We start from the raw sequence: 19,406 nt of genomic DNA on the forward strand, positions 1-19,406 counted from the left end.
TCGGCGGTTACGGCGGTAAAACGGCGGTTGGCGGCGCAAATTAATATTTTTATCTCTTTATTATTGCTCAAGGATTTACCAAAAAAAAATATAGGTCTCTAGCTGTAATAGAAGCCACGATATTCATGATATATGTCTGTAGTAAAAGCCGGACAAAAATCGGTCATAAAGTCGGTCAGGGAGCGGTCAATCGATCATAACACCACTTTTTTTAGATGGTCATTGATATCTAAGTATTCACCAAAAAAATTTTAGGTTTCTACCTTATACACAAAAGTCATAATGTAGAAATTAAGAATTATTTAGAATTTTTTCTAATTTTTTTGGCTACCCAACCGACTTTGACCGGACACCACGACCGACACAGACCAGATATCCTAATAAAATCAACTCTTGCCGACGTATAATTACTAAACTTAAAAAGTCATGAAGTTACAGCTCTCCATCTTACCTACAAAAAAAATGGGAATGAAGAAACTAGAGGGGGGGGGCCCCCCGATCTGTAAGGGTTAAATGCACAAAATAGCATAAAAATGTTATTTTTAGATAATTCATCATAAATGTTCAGCTACAGAACTGTTCAATTTACATGTTTGCTTTCGTATTCATAGGATTGCTATTCAAAAATGTGCTCCAATTCTTTACTTATTGAATTGTGCTTAAACTTAATTTTTAAAAAAAATCACCAACTTTTTGACTATTATGAAGTTTTTTGTGACCAATTTCTATCCTTGTACACACTGTATATTTTTTCTTGTCTTTTAACTATAAACTTTACTAAACCGATTGCTATTCACATATTTGTACAGTAAAATGTGCACTCAAACAACTATTTGCGCGGGAAATAAATATATATTCTGATTTCCTAAAGCATTTGACTCTGTCAATACTGTTTCTTCACTAGCAGATTTATTTATGCCTAGATAGATAAGATCATGGATAGATAAAAAGACACAATGTTTGAAAGACAGATAGAGATATAAATAAAAATAGATTGATAGATATATAGATTTTAAAAAATTGTAAGTTAGATATATTGGTATATAGATTGATAAATATATATTTAAAGAAATCAATTTTGTAACAAAAAATTTACATTATAAAATTGTTCAAACTTACCAAGATCTTTTAAAGATCTTATAGTAAATCTTCTTAATTCTTGCCATGCAGAACCTGTTTTAAACATTTCTTAACATATTTAACAAGAATGACAACATTCATATAAGAGCAACGTTCAAAATTAATCTAAATCTGACAAAATTAATTAGGTCAATTACAAAAATTATCGTTCTTATTAAGTAACAGGATCTATATGTGTTTATGTCTGTGTGTACCGAAGTATCTCGCTAACCCCTGTACCTATATGGTTCTCCTTTAAAATGTGGCTTCTCATAGGGCCTGAGAAGATTTATAACTTTTTTGAATGAGGTTACTACCACCCTCCGAAGCTAAATCCCCCTAGAAAAAGTGAACTTTAAAAAAACTAAAATAGGATGAATTGAACCCCCCACCACTTCAAGTGACCCTAGTAACTGAACAGAGTGATAAAGTTTAAAAGTAGCCTAGCACGAATAATCATGTATGATAAGTTTTTAAACATAATTTAGCTAATTTTTTATGTCCTGGCTTAAAATAGTCTTTTAGGACTTGTTTATCCTTGTTTAATCAATTCTAAAGAAATGTTCCTGAATTGAGAAGAACACCCTTTGATTCTTTTGATCCAGTAAAGATTAGATTCGGAATTTCTGAAAAAAGAGGATGTCAAAAAACAATGATTATGTCTAGAAGAGAAATAAAGAAAGTAAATTAAAGAAAACGAGGTGAAATTTCACTGGGGACATTTATTTCCCAAATTGGAGTACATTTTCGGGTGCCTTCATTGTTATCTTAGCTACCTATTCATTATGGCCCTATTGGCAGCTAAACTACTCTCCTATTGTAGCTCTATTGGCAGCATAATGACGTATTCACTTAATGTAGCTTTAATGGCAGCTTAACTATTCACCTATTGAACCTCTAATGGCTGCTTAACTACTCACCTAATGTAGCTCAATTGGCAGTTTAACTACTCACCTAATGTAGCTCTATGGGCAGCTAAACTACCCTCCTAATATAGCTCTATTGGCATCTAAACTACCCATCTAATGTACCTTTATTGGCAACTAAACTACCCACCTAATATAGCTATTTTGGCAGCTAAACTACCCACCTAATCTATCTCTATTAACAGCTAAACTACTCACCTAATGGAGCTCTATTGGCAGCTAGACTACTCATATAATGTAGCTCCTTTAGCAACTAAACCACTCATCTAAAGTAACTCTATTGTCAGCTAAACTATTTACCTATTGTAGCTCTATTGTCAGATAAACTACCAACCTACTGTAGCTCAATTGACAGCTAAGCTACCAATCTATTAAGGCATTATTGGCAGCTAAACTACTAATCAATCGGACATCTATTGGCAGCTAAACTACTCACCAATTGGGGCTCTATTGTCCGCTAGACAATTGCTGTGAACTTCCTTAATATTCTCATACTGAGAAAGTATTAATATATTCTTCGTGTTCAAATCTAAACTGAAAATAGAAAACAATAATAGAATGATAATATAGTTAGTTATATTATATCTACTTTTTGAATTGATTAATAAAGACTGTATTTATAACTAACAGCTATGTCCCTAGAGGCCAGTGAGGTAGGAGGTGGTTTTTAAGTCTACCCCCATTTCAAATTCTAGTTATAAAAAGAAAAAGTAAAAAAAATCTCTTGATTGGGTGGTGGTACTTTCCCACCAAAAAGTTTTACACATTCTCAGGACCTATGGTAAGCTCAATTGTAAAGAACATTCATAACCGACCAGCTGTTAGAGAGATTCTTCAGAACAAACAAACATTTAGACATCCTAATACTTTTAAGGATTATTAGTGCATTTATTATGTAATTAATAAATCTCTAAAAAATAACTTACCATCTAAATACAAGATTAATCAAATATAAATATTTAAAAGAAAAAACTAAATGTTCAATAAATGATTGTCAATATAATTAACTATCTATTTATCAAATACGCACTTTTACTCTATTTAAAAACATTGGGAAAAAGTGATTGATGCAAAAAAAGCAGTAACATAATACTAGTTAATTATGGCATCGTATTATATACAGCTTACCGCAGATATTAAAATTAAAAATTAAAACCAGCTTTGTTAGTTCCGAATGGCCTAATGGGCTAACAAAATTGGTATTAATTTTATGATTTCTATTATAGTATTTGTGGAAAATTGTTTGTAATACAATATTATACATTATTTTTCAGTATTGCTGAGAACTGATTCTAATCCTGCGGATATTAATCGGTTTCGAAGCCATACTGGAAAAAGTATTACTTATCCTATTTGCTTAAATAAAAACTTACTTTAAAATTGAGCCATATTTTTGAGAAATCTTATGAAAATCTAGAAACGGTATTTTTCCAACTTGGCTCAGGATTTTTACACTTCCAAACACACCCTACAATAAAAAAAATCATTATTTAAACAAAATTATTAAGAAATACATTTTACCCACAAATAGGTAAATTGATCGTAAAATACATTTCTATGTATGACAAAACATTAATACTATTGGATAACAAATACTTTATTTCAATGGATGTATCATTAATTGAATCTTAAACCAGATAATCATATACTCAAATAGAGTAAAACTTGTAGCTGGCTAAATTAACGATACCTCTATCCACATCCTTGCTCTATCCCCTGCGTTCCTACTGGATGAAAGAACGGACCAAAATTTGATGTTTTTCTCCTGTCATAATATTCACGTACGTATAATTTACATCCATTTTTTTCTGCTCTTATTATAAACCGATTCATGTTTTTTTTCTTATAATAGTTCTAATTTGGATTATTCTAATGTACATTCAAAGGATAATTATTCATAAATATTTTGACTTTGAAAGAATTTGGTTACACAATTAATGAATCTCTATAAAGTTAAACTATTTGGCACATTATCAAGCGACTAAAATACAAAACACGCCACTAAATTATAGTGCAATTAACAACAATACAAAAAGGAGTTTCGTCAATTTAAAAAGGTGATTTTTTCATTTTTTCAAATGCAAAAGGATTTTTGGTACTTGCTTACATGTGGTAGACTGGAGCACCGAAACCCCCCCCCCCCCGCTTAGTTTTGACAAAAATAAAAAATAAGGGGGGGGGGGGTAGTTTTTTAATGTCTGGAAAACGGCAAGGAGGAAAAAAGCAAGGCAAGGCAAAGACTTAACTCCCCCCCCCTTAATTTTGAAGAAAATCAAAAATAAGGGGGGGGGGTAGTTTTTTTCACTGTACAACACGCCAGAAAGTTGAGTGAGGTAAATCAAGTAAATCCAGTATGCCAGAGGGGAAACCTTATTACAGGGATATTCATGTTTTGGGGCATAATTTCCTTATTTATTGACTGATTTTAGTAATTGATGTATCCCTGAACAGGTAGTCTTAAGGAGAATATATCAGAAGTGTTTTCACGGGGACAGTACCCCCCCCCCTTATTTTTGATTTTTGTCAAAACTAAGCGGGGGGGGGGGGGGGGTTTCGGTGCTCCGGTCTTCACATGTAAGCAAGCACCGGATTTTTTTTCATAGTGATAGTTTAAATCATTTTTTAATCTAGTGCAGTTCACGGTAAAATGTTCCTAGGATCGAGTATCTACAGAAGTCAATGATTAAAGGCATAAATACTTGACAAAATACTTATTTTACGACGTTTCAATCAATCAAGCTTTCTCTGTGAATCATTGGATCTTGGCTATAACAGATTTGTTGTAGGCCTTCTAATGTAGCTCATAACGATGTATGACAATAGTATGTACGTTCAGCTTGTAGCCTTTAGATTTTATAGATTATTGAAGATAATCCTTCCCAGGAACATTTAACCGTGATACTGATCTAGATCCAAAGTAAGAAAACTTACTTTTGGACCAGGAGGAGCAATATTATTGATTCCTAAAAAAATAAAAATTTAGATTTGGTCTTTTGGGACTAAAGCGTACTTGAATGCTTTAAAATAAGAAAAAAGTAAAAAATTCCCCCCAAAAATGGAAAATTATAAATAAATGGCAAATATCCACAATATGTAATACGTATAGATGTTTAACCCAGACAACTACCTGGTCCCTGCCTTGGGGACCCTTTTCGTCTACTAGCAAATTGTTTTTTTTTTGTAGCGACTTGGCTGTGTTGATATTTACGATGTTGTTGGCTGATATTGAAAGACCCAATTGAAAGTCAGCACAGGGTAATGACTTATAGTTATTTACCCTCCCCCCCCCCCCTCTATTGTTTTACTCAAATGACAAAGATATACCAAACTACTTTGAGAGGTAGACATCCAATTACTTTATGTAATGTCTGGAAATTAATTTTAACTTTTTAGTAATTAAAGTAATTTAAAGCTAAAACAAGGATGACAACATCTATAAGTAGCGAAGAAAGAAAATAACTCATGGAAGGACAAACAGACAAAATGAATTATAGAAAAGATGTTCAGTTGAAAAATATGCAATAATGCATAGAAATCACGAAACCTTCCTGAAAATAAAATATCTTTAATGTCTTTTTACGCATGATCGACAGAATGAAAGACAAAGTAAATTATACAATTTACAGTATGCGTTACGAAAAATGACCGGTCTTTAAAATGGTCTAGCCCCCCCCCCCCCTGTAATGAAGTTGTAACCCTATTTTTTGTATGTGTGATCTTTATATACATATATAATGGTGTTTGTTGCGGTAAATTAGACCAAAGAACAGTTTCCGACATTCAGCAGGCTATAAAAGAAGAAATTCAAAATGAAAAAATTCAGACCCTTATTTTTTGAAGTAAATTTTACTTAAGCCGAAAAATCACATAGTAAAATTGAATTAAGCATAGTGGTTGTGTCAAGTTTTATCTTCAGCATAAGATTCTGCTTCCATAGACACCTTACCCGACAAGTCATACAAGTCATTTGAGTCCAAAAAGTATGTATCTGTGGTATCCGCCGAGGATAAATGGCAGACACCGGAGTTCAATTAGATTACGGCAGTGTGACAGACGTGGACACCTTACTATAGAGAAGCTACGCTTCTCTAGCTTTCACTAGATAATGATCAACATCTATTTTCAGTTGTCACTTTATTGAAGGGTTAAGAGATACTGCAGTTATATACAACAAACAATAATTACATGGATAGGAATAAATAATCATAACATGAAAGCATAAATAATACATATACAATGGTCAGTTTGGGCAATAATGATTCCCCCATCCCTGGAAAGGGTGGGGGAGAATTAAGAATACAGTTAACCATAATAAACATGACAGATTCAAATCATTAATTCTAAGCGTAGGGAGGGGGTCACTAGACCCCTTCCCCAGGACTCGGGGGAGGGCCATTGACCCTCCACCGAACCCCAGATCAGGGGTGCCATAGACATGGCTCACGGTTGCCGAATACCACAACTCTCCCCTCGGAAGGCTGGGAGGTGGTTTCCCTATCAGACTTCCGACAGTGGTTGAGGCCTTCGGCCCGCTCCTTAGGGCTAAAATATATATACAAACGATAATGATTCAATGGAATCCTAGTGGTGAGTATCTTCTTAGGGTTGATGGGCTCCCAATGTGGGATAGAAGGCAGAGGCTGACTTGGGTTGGATACGTTGGTCAGCGCCGGCAGGTATCAGGTTTGCTGGGGGCACAGTTGTTGCTGGAACGGTCAGCAGTGGGACCTGCGGGTTGTTGTTGGCAGCGGCTGGGGCACTGGCTGCCAGGTTGATTGTCTGAGCAGCGGCCTGTCCTCCTGAGGGCCGCGGGGTCTGCCAGAGGGCGGTCCTGGCCTACCTGGGCGGTCATGCCCGCTGTCAGTTGATTTCATAGACACCATTTCCTCGGCTGCTTCCCTGCCGATGGGAATGGCATCCCAGTCCACTGAAAAGTCCCGGGACTTGGCATGGTTGAGCCTGGCTCTGGCCAGCGCCTTCCTATACAAAGCTGGATGGTACAGGAACACTTGTGATATCGCATTCAGGGCTGCCCGGACTCCTCCTTGTGCTGCTGCCAGAGAAATGATGGTTAGGTCCCCCAGCAGTTTGAGGATCAGCAACAGCAAGCACAGGATGGCGGCGCCATCTCCCCACTCGTGGATGGCTTGTCTAAATCCTGCCCAGACATCCAGGGCTGCCTCTCCTTCCTCCGCCAGTCGGTCAATGTTGTAGGACACTATCCCATGGTCTCCTGTGGCCGAACAGCTGCCTTGCTGAACGCAGGAGCCATAGGATAGGCCGGTCAGCATGGCACTCTTGTATGCTGGGAACGCCAGCAGTTGTTGCCAGTCATTCAACTCAGCCTGCGAATACAAACCACCTGAACTGAAGTCATCTAAGGGTTCTGTCAACAACTGCTTAGGCGTATCCAGCGGGGGTGGCCTCTTCTTGGGAGCAGGGGTTAACTCTATCCAGCCTTCCTCCGCGTGCACAGTCAGGGGGTAGGTGGAGGAACAGGGAATCTTGGTGGCGTGCTCACTGTATACCCGTGTCACAGCGTCTACAAAACCTGTGGGCTCCACTGGCACTTTGTCCCAACACTCCTTGTGTTCGCGGACAACATACTTGTGCCTTTGGCAGGTCAGCTGCAGCAGGATGTCTCCCCTCAGTACCGAGAACGTGCTCCCCTGGACACGCACCGGGTGGGCCGGATCTAGTTGCTGGAGCTTCCAGCAGTTGGCCGCTACTTCTTCTGCTGCAGTGCTTCTCATGCGCGTTTCCAGGGTAAATCCAATATAACCTGCATGGATCTGTGCTTGAAGGGGAACGTCAACATCCCTGGCCGACACTCTGGGCAGCGCAGCCGCGGCTGGGTCAGCTGCCACGAACAACGCTGGATGGTTGGTGGCATGGGCCTCGAAGTCGCAGTTCACAATTGAGGTGGGGTTGGTCATGTTGATGAAAAACTGGGCCTGATGGTCAACCAGATATGCATCCCTCACCAGGCTGGGCTGGAGGCTGCGGATCAGCCTCAAGGGGCAATCTCTTCCCAGGTGGTCCCACACGTAGGTTGCTTCCCCAGTGATACAGGACAGCTCAGAATGGGGACACTCGAGGGTCAGGTGGTCAGACTGGGACTCCACCCGTCCATCCTCCACCACATAGGTCTCCTCCTTGACCAGCAGCCGCCGCTCCTGGAGCACTAATTCATTGCGGTAGAGCTGGCCCTCAAAGTGGACGTCCTCCCCCTCGCAACCCACCCCCTCGGGGCTGTTGACGAGGGCGCCCACCATATCAATGGTGAAGAACAGGGGGTGGTTCAGCTGGAACGTCAGTGGCTGGGTCTTGCCTGGCAACGTGTATACTCGGTTCCTGGCCAGGTCTCGGCACGCTTCTGGGTCTATCTTGGTTGGCCTCATGAGGGTGGGGACCGAGGTCACCTTGAGGTGACCCCATACCCCACACCTGAATGTCCACTGGGACACGGTGAGCTGACAGCTGAACCCAGTGGTTTCCCTCACCTTGACTTGCTGCAGGACGTGGATGTCATGGCCCAGGGGCACCTCCTGGTGTAGGGGCTCCGTGTCACACATCTTTTCTTTATTGTAAGACGTGACATGGGTGGGGTTGGCACAGTCCCACCCCACCAGGACGTAGCTGGTTGTAGGCCACACGGCTGCCAGCAGGAGGCCCCACAGGACCATCCACCAATGGGAGAGGCTTCCAGGTAACCATCTTCCTCGTACACGCGGCTGGGGATCTCCGGCTCTGGTCACGGCTGCTTCTTGGGGCTGGACACGGCTGGGCTGCTCCTGGCTAGATACAAATTTCCATTGAGCGTTATCTGTATGCGGCCGAGGCACCCCGATACCCTCCCCAATGACAGACTGGCAAGCGACTGGCACTTGCCTGGGTGTCGGCTCCCCTAGCCCTAAGTGCTCCCTTCCCTGGTCCAAGGCATGCCCAGTGGCATGGGGCTGAAGTGCATGTGGCACAGGCTCGCCCTTACTCAATGCCCTCCCCTGCCCTAGGAACTCAGGTGCATGTGGCACAGGCAAGTCCTTATTTTCCCAAATTTCAATCTCCCCAACCTCAGGTGCAGGGGGCACAGGCAAGGCTGGGTGTTTACAATGTTTTGGATACAACACATTTAACAAATTCAACTTATCCTGATGGTGAGCCGCTGGGTTCCCTTGGCTGGTAGAGGGCTCTGGATGGCAGGTAGCTGGACTCTCCCTGCAGGCTGGTGGCGCTGGCTGGCATGTAGCTGGGCTCTCCCTGCAGACTGGTGGCGCTGGCTGGCTGGGGGTGACGGGTGTCACCCCTTCCTCTGGGACCGCTGGCTCGTTCCAGGACTCAGGTCTCTCGGTGGCGGCGACGGTTGTCGCCCCAGACATCAGGTTGGAGGCTGGCTCGTTCCAGGATCCAGGTATCTCGGTGGCGGCGACGGTTGTCGCCCCAGGCACAAGGTGGGAGGCGCTGGATAGCACCCCCCCATCATCCCAGGTGGCGACGCCGGGTGGCGTCCCATACATCGATGCAGAGGTGCTGGCTAGCACCTCCTGCCTCTCTCGTTCAGCGGCTGCCAGGGCCTCCCCGTACACCGTCTCAGGGACGCTGGGCAGCGCCCCTCCACTCTTGCTGGGTAGGCTCAGTCGGGCAGGTTCCATCATGTTGAGGCTGAAAGGCTGGGGCCTCAGCACCTCTGGCTCGGCTATGTTGTTGGGCTGTACCAGCTCTGGCCCCAGATGGTTAAGACTGAAGCCTAGGCCAACCCGGTTGGGTTCAGCCGCGCCGCCCAGTACGTTGATCCTAGCTGGGACAGTCCCGAACTGCGGCATCCCATCGGCTCGGTCCGCAGCTCTGGGGGCGGCTGCTTGCGGTGGTGGTGCTGGGGGCGCGCTCCCTTCCATATGGGCCACTCTGCTGGGCTTCCCTGGAGGGGCACCCTTGTCGGCGGTGCGCCTGCGGCTGGCTACCTGGGCCCAGTCAGCTCTACAATCGGCCGCCGTGTGACCGTCATAGTGGCAACGCTCACACTTGGCAGAACGGTCACGGCGTGGCTGGGTGCGCCTCTCCTCTAGGCTAACTTCCACAGGCGTTGGACAGTCTCGAGCTCGGTGGCCTCTCCCCTGGCAGCGGTAGCAGCGGCCTGGAACCTTGTCATCTGGAGCGACCTTCCCCATCTGGTGGAGACCCGGAGCCAAGGAGCCAATCTCCATTGGCTCCGACTCGTCATATTGGGGCAACTGGATGCAGGCAGATCCAGTCAGCCCGTCGGTCGAGTCCACTAAGCACACACCTTCCTTCAGCTGCTTAGTAACCATGGTCACGGTGAACATGGCCTTGCGAGTGTACTCAGGTACACTCGCAATTTCATGGTTCATCATGAGGCGTTTTACATTGGCGTTACGAATTCCACGATTTAATTCGTCCACCAACAACTCAAGATCCTCATGGTTGTAGGCGTCCCTATACAAGGCGCACTTTGTTGATATGTACGCCTGTATAGGTTCTGTCGAGTGTTGCTTGTAATCCCTAAACGCTTGTTTAAGCGTTTGGGATTCAAAAGCAGGGCGAAATAGCAATTCACACTCGGTCTTGACCTGTTCGTAGGTCAAGGCTTGGCCTGCCTCGCCAAACAGATGGGACGCCATTTCCGCCGCTTGCCCTACCAATGACAGTAGTAGGGCGTTGCGGCGGTTGAGGGAATCATGAGGTGGCACGCGGTAAGCCGCCCATGACATCTCAAGTCGGCGGATATGTGCCGACCAGGACTGCTTGGGCGGCCCTCTAAACTCCGGCAGATTGCTCAGCATCAGCTTGCGGTACTCGGCTGGGGCCGGCTGAGGGTCATCCTGGAGCCATCCTGGGGCTTGGTCACCTCCTGGGACTTGATGCTGGTCCATTGGGTCAACGGTGAAACGGCGGGCACAAAGTTATACAGTACTACAATGAATGGGTTGTCACTTGAGGCTTCCTAGCCTAACAGCCAACACTGTTTGTATCACTAGGTTGGGAGTTTTAGTTGCAAAGATATAACTTAGCTGTACTTATCAATAGTTAGGTGTTGAGGTAGATAGATGTTGAGGGTCTGAACTGCTGTCAGGAACTGATTGGGTTTTCCCTTATCACACTAGAGCTAGGAGGAAAGAAACTTGCAATTCTTTATTTGCTAAAAATACCCCTGTTAAATGCTATGGAGTAGCTCCGCTCTGGTGTGAGAGTGTGTGTGTGTGTGTGTGCGTGGAATCTTCTGTCCTTGTAACGCGCGTTCGCGCCGTCAAATCCGCGCACACGGGGAAAACGCGCTCTCACCCCTCAGCTCGCTCTCTCATTGGTCCGCTTCGTCCGTTGGATTTATGATATTTTCCGCGCTCTGTTGCGCTACCCGTGAATGGCGCTCTGTGTATCCGATCGCTAGCTCCACACTACAGCCGGACTTAGTCTAGTGTGGGTAGGAAGGGGGGAAGCGCGTGAGGGGACGGGGGTAACTCCGTCCGTTCCCCCTGTGAGGGAGGGGGGTAACTGTGTGCTGGTGTAATAGGGCCTTTGCTTCTTAATCTTGGGCTTATCTGTTATATCACCCTGATTGTATTTGCCTTCAATGGAGAGGGGCCCCTCCCCTTCCCTTGGAATAAGGGGTGTATTGTTTTTGTGCTGTGGGCTTGAGATTGTTTTGATTATATTACATCTAGCTTTTATTTTTGTCCTTATCACAATTGCATAACAGATTTGTTGACCAACTCTGTTCTATTTTTAGCTGTTATCACAATACACAGTAATCCAAGCCTGTTCTATTCTTAGATTTATCACAACACAACAATTTGTTTGCCAAGCTTTGCTCATAAATCTATTGTTTGGCCATCACACTAGGGTGGTAATCCCTGCAAATGTGATATAATATCTGTCTTCTAGATGGGTGGCTGCGTTGTAGCTTCTCAGGATAATCGGGGTTGACGTAGTTTTTCTCTGTTCTGGTGCACTACACCCGTATGTTAGCTCGCAGCTCGCAGCTATGTGGCATGTTTCAGCCTATCGGCGGCAGGGAATGTCCCGTCCTGCTAGCGCCACTGGTTCGGATCCTGCTATTTCTTGCAGTAAAGTTGGCCTATTTTCAGCCGTCTACACGTATTTGGCTTGTTTCAGCCGGTCCGCAGGCCTGTTTCAGCCCTTTTGGCGCTCAATTCTCCGTTAGATATCAGCGCTGCTCGCGGTTATTCGTCAGATTTCGCTGTTTCGCTTCCACAACTGCCGGATGCAGAGTTAAACTTTGCTGTCCAGGGTGGGTAATTCAGGTTGCTTGCGTCAGTTTTGCCAGATTCACTGCTGGGAGTACCTTAGCCTCAGATGCGCGTCTGCTCTACACTTGTGGTTCGCCGTAATCTCACACAGCTGTCACCAAAGTTGTGGTATCCGCCGAGGATAAATGGCAGACACCGGAGTTCAATTAGATTACGGCAGTGTGACAGACGTGGACACCTTACTATAGAGAAGCTACGCTTCTCTAGCTTTCACTAGATAATGATCAACATCTATTTTCAGTTGTCACTTTATTGAAGGGTTAAGAGATACTGCAGTTATATACAACAAACAATAATTACATGGATAGGAATAAATAATCATAACATGAAAGCATAAATAATACATATACAATGGTCAGTTTGGGCAATAATGATTCCCCCATCCCTGGAAAGGGTGGGGGAGAATTAAGAATACAGTTAACCATAATAAACATGACAGATTCAAATCATTAATTCTAAGCGTAGGGAGGGGGTCACTAGACCCCTTCCCCAGGACTCGGGGGAGGGCCATTGACCCTCCACCGAACCCCAGATCAGGGGTGCCATAGACATGGCTCACGGTTGCCGAATACCACATATCAAGACCTCAAAATCTATGATTTTTCGGCTTAACCAAAATTCACTTAAAATACATAAGGGTCTGATTTTTTTCAATTTGAATATTTTCTTTCATAGCCTGCTGAATGTCGGAAAATGTTCTTTGATCTAATTTACCGCAACAAACACCATTATACATGTATATAAAGATCACACATACAAAAAAAGGGTTACAACTTCATTACAGGGGGGGCTAGACCATTTTAAAAACCGGTCATTTTTCGTAACGTGTACTGTATGCCCTTTATTATTTTAGAATCTTTAAACCAAATCTTTAAGCCATCTATCTTCAATAGTAGCTAAGAAAATCCTATTTTCCCCATAGCGTTAAGTGAGGACGGACTGACAGACAGACACAATGGTTTATAGAATAGAGTAGTTTCGCTACTTAAAATAAATAAAAAAAAAACAATATAAAAATAATTCAAAAGGTACCTTGTACTTCTTTCTTATTCCTTTGATTTTCAAGCCAAGCCTTTACAATTAGAATACTAAATAACACAACCAAGAGTGCTGTTAACATTTTTACTTCTTGTCTGAAATATTATAGATTTAGTAAGGTGAAGCTACTCGATAATTAGGTCTGTATATACCTTTAAAAACTTTATTTGATAAAAATATGAAATGACAATGTAAAAGAACAACATTCCACGTATAATAATTTTCTATGGTGGCTTAAGATTAAATTAATTTTCGCTGGACCAAAGCGGGTTCTTGGCAATACTTGAAAATGTTTACAGTATTATAATGAAACCTATACTAATAACGAAATTAATGCGGAAAAACATCACCTATACGTGTTTTTCAGCTGTCGTTGGGGGGCAACACATCGTAAAATTGACGACCTCTCCATTTGGCCCCCCAAGTATTACTATATATTTATTTTACTTGTTGGTTATACCTTATTCCTAATTATAATGACTTTAAAAGGAAATAGAAATATAAATCATTACAGATTCAACCCGGTTTTGTTGGCCCGGGCCTCCGATTAAAAAGTATACTAAGCTTTGACTACATTTGCCATTATACTAAAAATAATTTGCAAGGGCGAATATGTGCATAAGCAGCGCAGCAATTTTTAGGAAGGGTTTACAATTCTTTTCTTTGGACAAATGAATATTTTGTGGGTAGATAGAATGATTTCATAATAAAGAAATTAAAAAAAAATTGCATTGTAAAATCAGAAAATTGCGGCGTTTGAATACATTATCAATTTATTCAATTCACTGTAATAAAGGGATGAGCGAGCAGATAATTTAACTAAGGGTCGCACGGAATAAGTCTATTTATAGAGCAGTTGCAATTTGCAATGCTACTAATAATACATAAACATTGCTGGATCTAAAGGGATAAGACATGTACATCCCCATTGACAATACACAAAATTACCCCTTCTGTAGGATAACATTTATTGGTTGAAACATTTGGACACTTAACTAAATGAACCAATAAATTAAAATTCATTTAAAACTCCAAAGTTGTAAGCCAACAAACAAGACTTTGGAAGGAGGGGGGGGGGGGCCCGGGGGGGGGGTAGTTGTAATGAACAGATCGCACCAATTAAACTGGCCGATTCTATAAACTTAATTTACTTTTACCCCAAAACTTTATATATATATGGGATGGTTTTAGGCTAATTAAGAAAGGGGTTAGGGGTGACGCAAATAGTATTAAATAAAATCACATAATACACCTAGTTATAGAAATACGTTAATCACTTTTAAATTCACAAATATACAAATAAAACCATTCTTATTTATTAAATACTACCATTTTATAACTGGTTAAAGCCTTAAGCACTAAACTCTACTACTTGACTTTAAAGGAGAACAATTCTTAAGCCAAAATTTATCATAATTTACAGCAAAATATATGGATACTATGTTACATAAATATGCTGTAATTTTAATGTGAAAATGCCTGAAAAACCATTCAGCTATAAAATGCAATTATATAATCCTAAATTTATACTCTAGCAGACAAGCCATTATATGAAGAGATATTTATTAAGGTTAGAAAATTAATACTTTTAAAAAAAAGGAAAATTATATACATAATTAGCGCAACAATAAAAAAGGGAAAAGAAAGTGGATAAAAACTATACGGGTTTCCACCCCCTACCCCACTTTAACACCCCTTTACAAGGTACTACATTCTTGATAACTGCCAAGGGAGGTGTAAAGTTAAAAAAAGTTACCCAACTCCGTCTTATATTTAAGGTGGTGTGAAAAAATTGCGCGTTTTTTTTAGTAAGTTCATTAACTGAACTGATTACTCCCATGGTAAAACCCTGTGCACGATTTTTCACTGTTTTTTTTTAAACTATGGAGACTGCATCATTAAAATTTTAAAGGTATTTTAATAAATCATTGAAAATTGAATATGTATAAACCTTATTATATTAGACTCAAATCTATAATATAAAGTAATAAGGTCTTTTTGTCTGATCTCTAAAATAGCTGGTCTGATAAGTTTGTGCTTTTCTGGGAACCTTTAGAAATGCCTTGGAGTGGTTTTAGGCAATTTTTCTAGCACTTCCCTTTTGTCCTTTAAAGTCCAAAGGTGTTGGTTTTTGGCTATTTATATTTTTCAGATTTTGGTCTTGTGGTTTTGTTAAGCTATTTTCTAGCCACTTTGAAAACAGATAATAATGTGCGTACGACTGTAGTAGAATTGCTGAACTCCTTAGCACTAAAGTAAAATTTATAATTTTCAAACTTTATCGAAGTGAACCATGACGCACCGCGCGTCATATTATTGTGAACGAAATTTGTACGCATAGATATGTTACTATGTAATCTTGGATCTGAAAGGATAAGACAAAGGCCGATAAATTGATGTTCATAGTCATACCAAATGATGATACACAAAATAACTATTTATGTACATTACAATTAATGGTTAAAACGTCTGAATCTAATGAACCAACCAATCAAAATACAATAAAAGTCCCCAAAGTTGCAAGGAGACGAATAACAGTATTATAAAACTTTAGGGACTAATGTAATAAACTGCCTAAGTCTCCACCCTCTCTTCATATAACGAAGATAAGGTCATGCACAGTTAGATTGGGGATGGGGGGGGGGGGTAAAGGATAGATGGGTTAAAGAGAAGGCACAACGAACATTAAATTATACTTGAAACCACAATTTCTCATTGGTTTGCTAAATAAATTGGGGACTGACATTAAATCTTTTTTAGCCGATAAACTTGATCTATAGAAGAGGGGTATTATATGTTCATCGTTATTGGGGATGTGCATCAATTTATTTTAGACCCATAATATTTTCAAATACAATTAAAAACTAATCTATGTTATTCGAAATTTTAGATGTTAAAAAATGATATCTGAATTAGTAATTTTAGGGTGTTGGATATCCCCATAAAGAAATAGGTTGGTGCACATTTGAGTCTAGAGGCGAAACCATTCGTAACATTAATAAAATTCAAAGGTTGCGTGAGTATAAAGTTTAACTAGGTTTCGTGATTTTCAAATTTTTTTCCTGATATATTTTTCCAAGTGTGAACTTGAAGGGTCATCTCAAAAAACGCCTATCTCAGAAAACGCCTTTTTAAGAAAACGCCTATAGGCATTTAATGAAATAATTTAAATGTATGATATTCATATATTTATGTTGAACATCTACACAAATATTTCAAGCATAAATTTAGCTATATAATCAAATCAATATGAAAACTAATAAGTTTTATTGTTATATAATCTTGTTTCATCACTTATTTTGTGATACGATTGGAATGCCAATGTTCCATGATTTAAGATGTTCTTATAAAAAAATTAATGTGACAATAGCTCTAGAAAGGTTTATTACCCTATAATTTAAATCTGTTTTGGCATTTTTATAATTTTTATGTTATGGTAGGAACACCATTATAAAATCACCGCTAGTGTGGTACCTGTTTTAAGATGTTCCAATAAAAAAGTTGATATGACAATAGCTCAAGAAAGGTTTATTACCCTATATAATGTTATACTTTTTCAAAATTTCAAAAATTTTGTGACATGGTAAAAACACTATTATAAACATAACTAATAAATTGACCGCTAGTTTGGCAAGTTTTGAGTTTATTAAATGGTACATAATCATCAGTAGAAGATTATCATTCACAATGAAACTAATTACTTTGTTTCTTTTATTATTTAAGTTAAGTTATTGTTTATCTATCCAACTTCACAAACACACTTTTTTACACCATGTGAAAGAAGATGGTTATGTAACATCTGTTGTTAATGACACTAAAGTTAAAATTAATAAAAGAAAAGTGTTAACCTCATTAGTACTAGATGGGTACTGTTTCCGTCGCAAGGACATTCATGGAAAAAGAGGAGAAATTGGTTCACAATTAAGGTGATTTAATTATTATCAGTTATGAAATAAAAGTAAGAGGAACAAGAACAAGAAGGACAACAAGAACAAGAAGGACAACAAATAGAACGACAAGAGCAACAAGTTACAGAACAGGACTCAAGCAATATTAATTTCAATAACCAAGAACAATATGACCAAGAACAACAACAACAACAACAATATTATGACCAGTACCTTCTTCAACATACATACCAACCACACTACACAGAAAACTATCAATTCCAATATTCATACTATAATCAACCATACCAAACAGAATCCAATTTTTATGGACATTATGAATCACAAGAAACTCAATTATTAAACACATTAGGGTTGAAAAAATCTGAATCTCAATTTGACACCCCTGCTGATGGAAATTGTTTATTTTGGGCAATAATGGACCAAACAGGGATAGATCACCAGATGTTAAGAAAAATTGCTGTTTCAAGAATTTCACAAATGATAAGTGAAAATATTTTATTTTGGCTAGAAACAGAAAATCTCTGTAATTGGATTCAAAGAATGGCACAAGATGGTGTGCATGGAGATTCCTATGCTCTTCAAGTATTAAGGTATATTCTCTTATTAATGTTTCTAATAAAAGGGTGAAAATATCTTTAAGTACTGAAAATCTTTAGTAAGTATTATAAAGTAATGTGAATATTTTTATATTCCTAATAAGAGGGAGAAAAAATAATTCGGAATGATGGAATTATAAGATATTTAAATCTAAACCTAAAAAACTTGTTTTATTTAGTAATCATTTTGAACGTGACATAATTGTTGTGTTGAGTCGGTCTAATCCAGCAACTTGTATCCAAAATTGTTACATAACGACTCGGGCATACACCTTAAAAAGGTAAAAAAATTTCATTTGATTATTAGATTAACTAGGTTAAAAATCACGCAACCTTTGCTTGTTCACATATTGTAATAGTTATTTCTTGCATCGTATTATAAACGGCTTTCCGCGGATATAGAATGTACAATTATAAGATCAAAACTATTTTTTTTTAGCCCCGAGGTGTATTAACATACAAAATAGTTTTTTTTTTGTCTGTCTATGTAAGTAATTAGCTATGTGTTCTTTAGAGCTGACCCGATATTGCTACTATACTTTGAAGAGTCTGATGTGTCTGCTGGTCATTATCAAAGTTTGCAATTTCTACCAGATTCAAAAATTATGCAATTGTATGATTTTAACAGAAGAAGGGATATATCAAGGATCCATACTTCAAGTGTTTCATCTCTGCCTGGAAGCCCCTTGTTTAGCAGCTCTACAACTGAGCACAGTAAGGCAATATTTAAATTTATCAAAATTGTGTACTTCAAATATAAGAACTACTTCATGAATTAGACTATAGTTATTTAATAGCGCAGCTACTCTAAACTTTTCAAAATTGTATTCTTTGAATAAAGCTTTGAATAAAACAAACAAATGAATCTTTTAATAACCAAACCATTAAAATATATTTTTCTTTTAAAAACACAGCTACTCTAAAAAACTATACATTTAAAAATGTACTGAAATAAACTAATTAAAATATATAATTAAGGTTCAATGATTATCGGAAAAAGAAGAAATGACAACATCATAAGTGCACCACCAAAAAAAAGAAGAATTGGGGGTGTTAATTCAAGCCGGGCAGAAATAGATTTTGAGAGTAGCACACTATCTTATTTAGATTTATAACTTTATGTATATAATAATAACAAATATTTTAAATATATATGACTATTATTTTAATAAAGAATAAAACATGTAAACTTTTTATTTTATTTAATACTCATAGGCGTTTTTTGAAATAGGCGTTTTTTGAGATAGGCGTTTTTTGAGATAGGCATTTTTTGAGATAGGCGTTTTTTGAGATAGGCGTTTTTTGAGTATAGCCAACTTGAAAATCTAAAATTTTTAAAATATGTTATCTAATTCGTTAGCTTTAAAACTTAGGTTGGTTCTAACTGGCAGTTTTCAAATTTTAATTTATTACTTCCGAAAAGTCAAGACAAAATATCAGGGCTGTTAGTCTCAAGCAATCAAACAAATATGACAATAACCCTATTCAAAGGATTTTTCTCGTATTCATTCGAAACTGGTGGATAGGAAC

At 39.4% G+C, this 19,406-nt stretch overlaps 2 protein-coding genes across 2 annotated transcripts in view; one reads left to right on the plus strand and one right to left on the minus strand.

The window, feature by feature from the left end:
* LOC145332321 (cytochrome P450 2J4-like) overlaps positions 1 to 19,406 on the minus strand; it is a 36,775-nt gene that overhangs the window by 16,361 nt on the left and 1,008 nt on the right. Inside the window, exons 2-8 of the mRNA XM_080177305.1 lie at positions 13,364 to 13,460; positions 4,977 to 5,008; positions 3,419 to 3,513; positions 2,482 to 2,579; positions 1,685 to 1,745; positions 1,120 to 1,172; positions 866 to 919 (exon numbers count right to left, since the gene is read on the minus strand). Coding sequence (XP_080033431.1) covers positions 866 to 919; positions 1,120 to 1,172; positions 1,685 to 1,745; positions 2,482 to 2,579; positions 3,419 to 3,513; positions 4,977 to 5,008; positions 13,364 to 13,451 — 481 coding nt within the window. The 5' untranslated portion in view covers positions 13,452 to 13,460. The remainder of the gene's footprint in view (positions 1 to 865; positions 920 to 1,119; positions 1,173 to 1,684; positions 1,746 to 2,481; positions 2,580 to 3,418; positions 3,514 to 4,976; positions 5,009 to 13,363; positions 13,461 to 19,406) is intronic.
* LOC145331191 (uncharacterized) lies at positions 17,360 to 18,655 on the plus strand. Its single transcript, XM_080175813.1, has 3 exons — positions 17,360 to 17,870; positions 18,056 to 18,157; positions 18,391 to 18,655. Exons 1-3 carry the CDS (start codon positions 17,695 to 17,697, stop codon positions 18,653 to 18,655), a joined length of 543 nt encoding a protein of 180 aa, XP_080031939.1. The 5' UTR covers positions 17,360 to 17,694.

Source organism: Acartia tonsa, chromosome 11 (genome assembly GCF_053477335.1).
Source record: "Acartia tonsa isolate MP-2025a chromosome 11, ASM5347733v1, whole genome shotgun sequence".
NCBI classification, from domain to species: Eukaryota; Metazoa; Arthropoda; class Copepoda; order Calanoida; family Acartiidae; genus Acartia; species Acartia tonsa.

Bases quoted from the DNA above. Each gene is read 5' to 3' on its own strand.
- LOC145331191 (XM_080175813.1), top strand. From the start codon at position 17,695: ATGGACCAAACAGGGATAGATCACCAGATGTTAAGAAAAATTGCTGTT. The intron at 17,871-18,055 runs GTATATTCTCTT...TGTTTTATTTAG, and splicing joins TATGCTCTTCAAGTATTAAG to TAATCATTTTGAACGTGACA. The intron at 18,158-18,390 runs GTAAAAAAATTT...TGTGTTCTTTAG, and splicing joins CGGGCATACACCTTAAAAAG to AGCTGACCCGATATTGCTAC.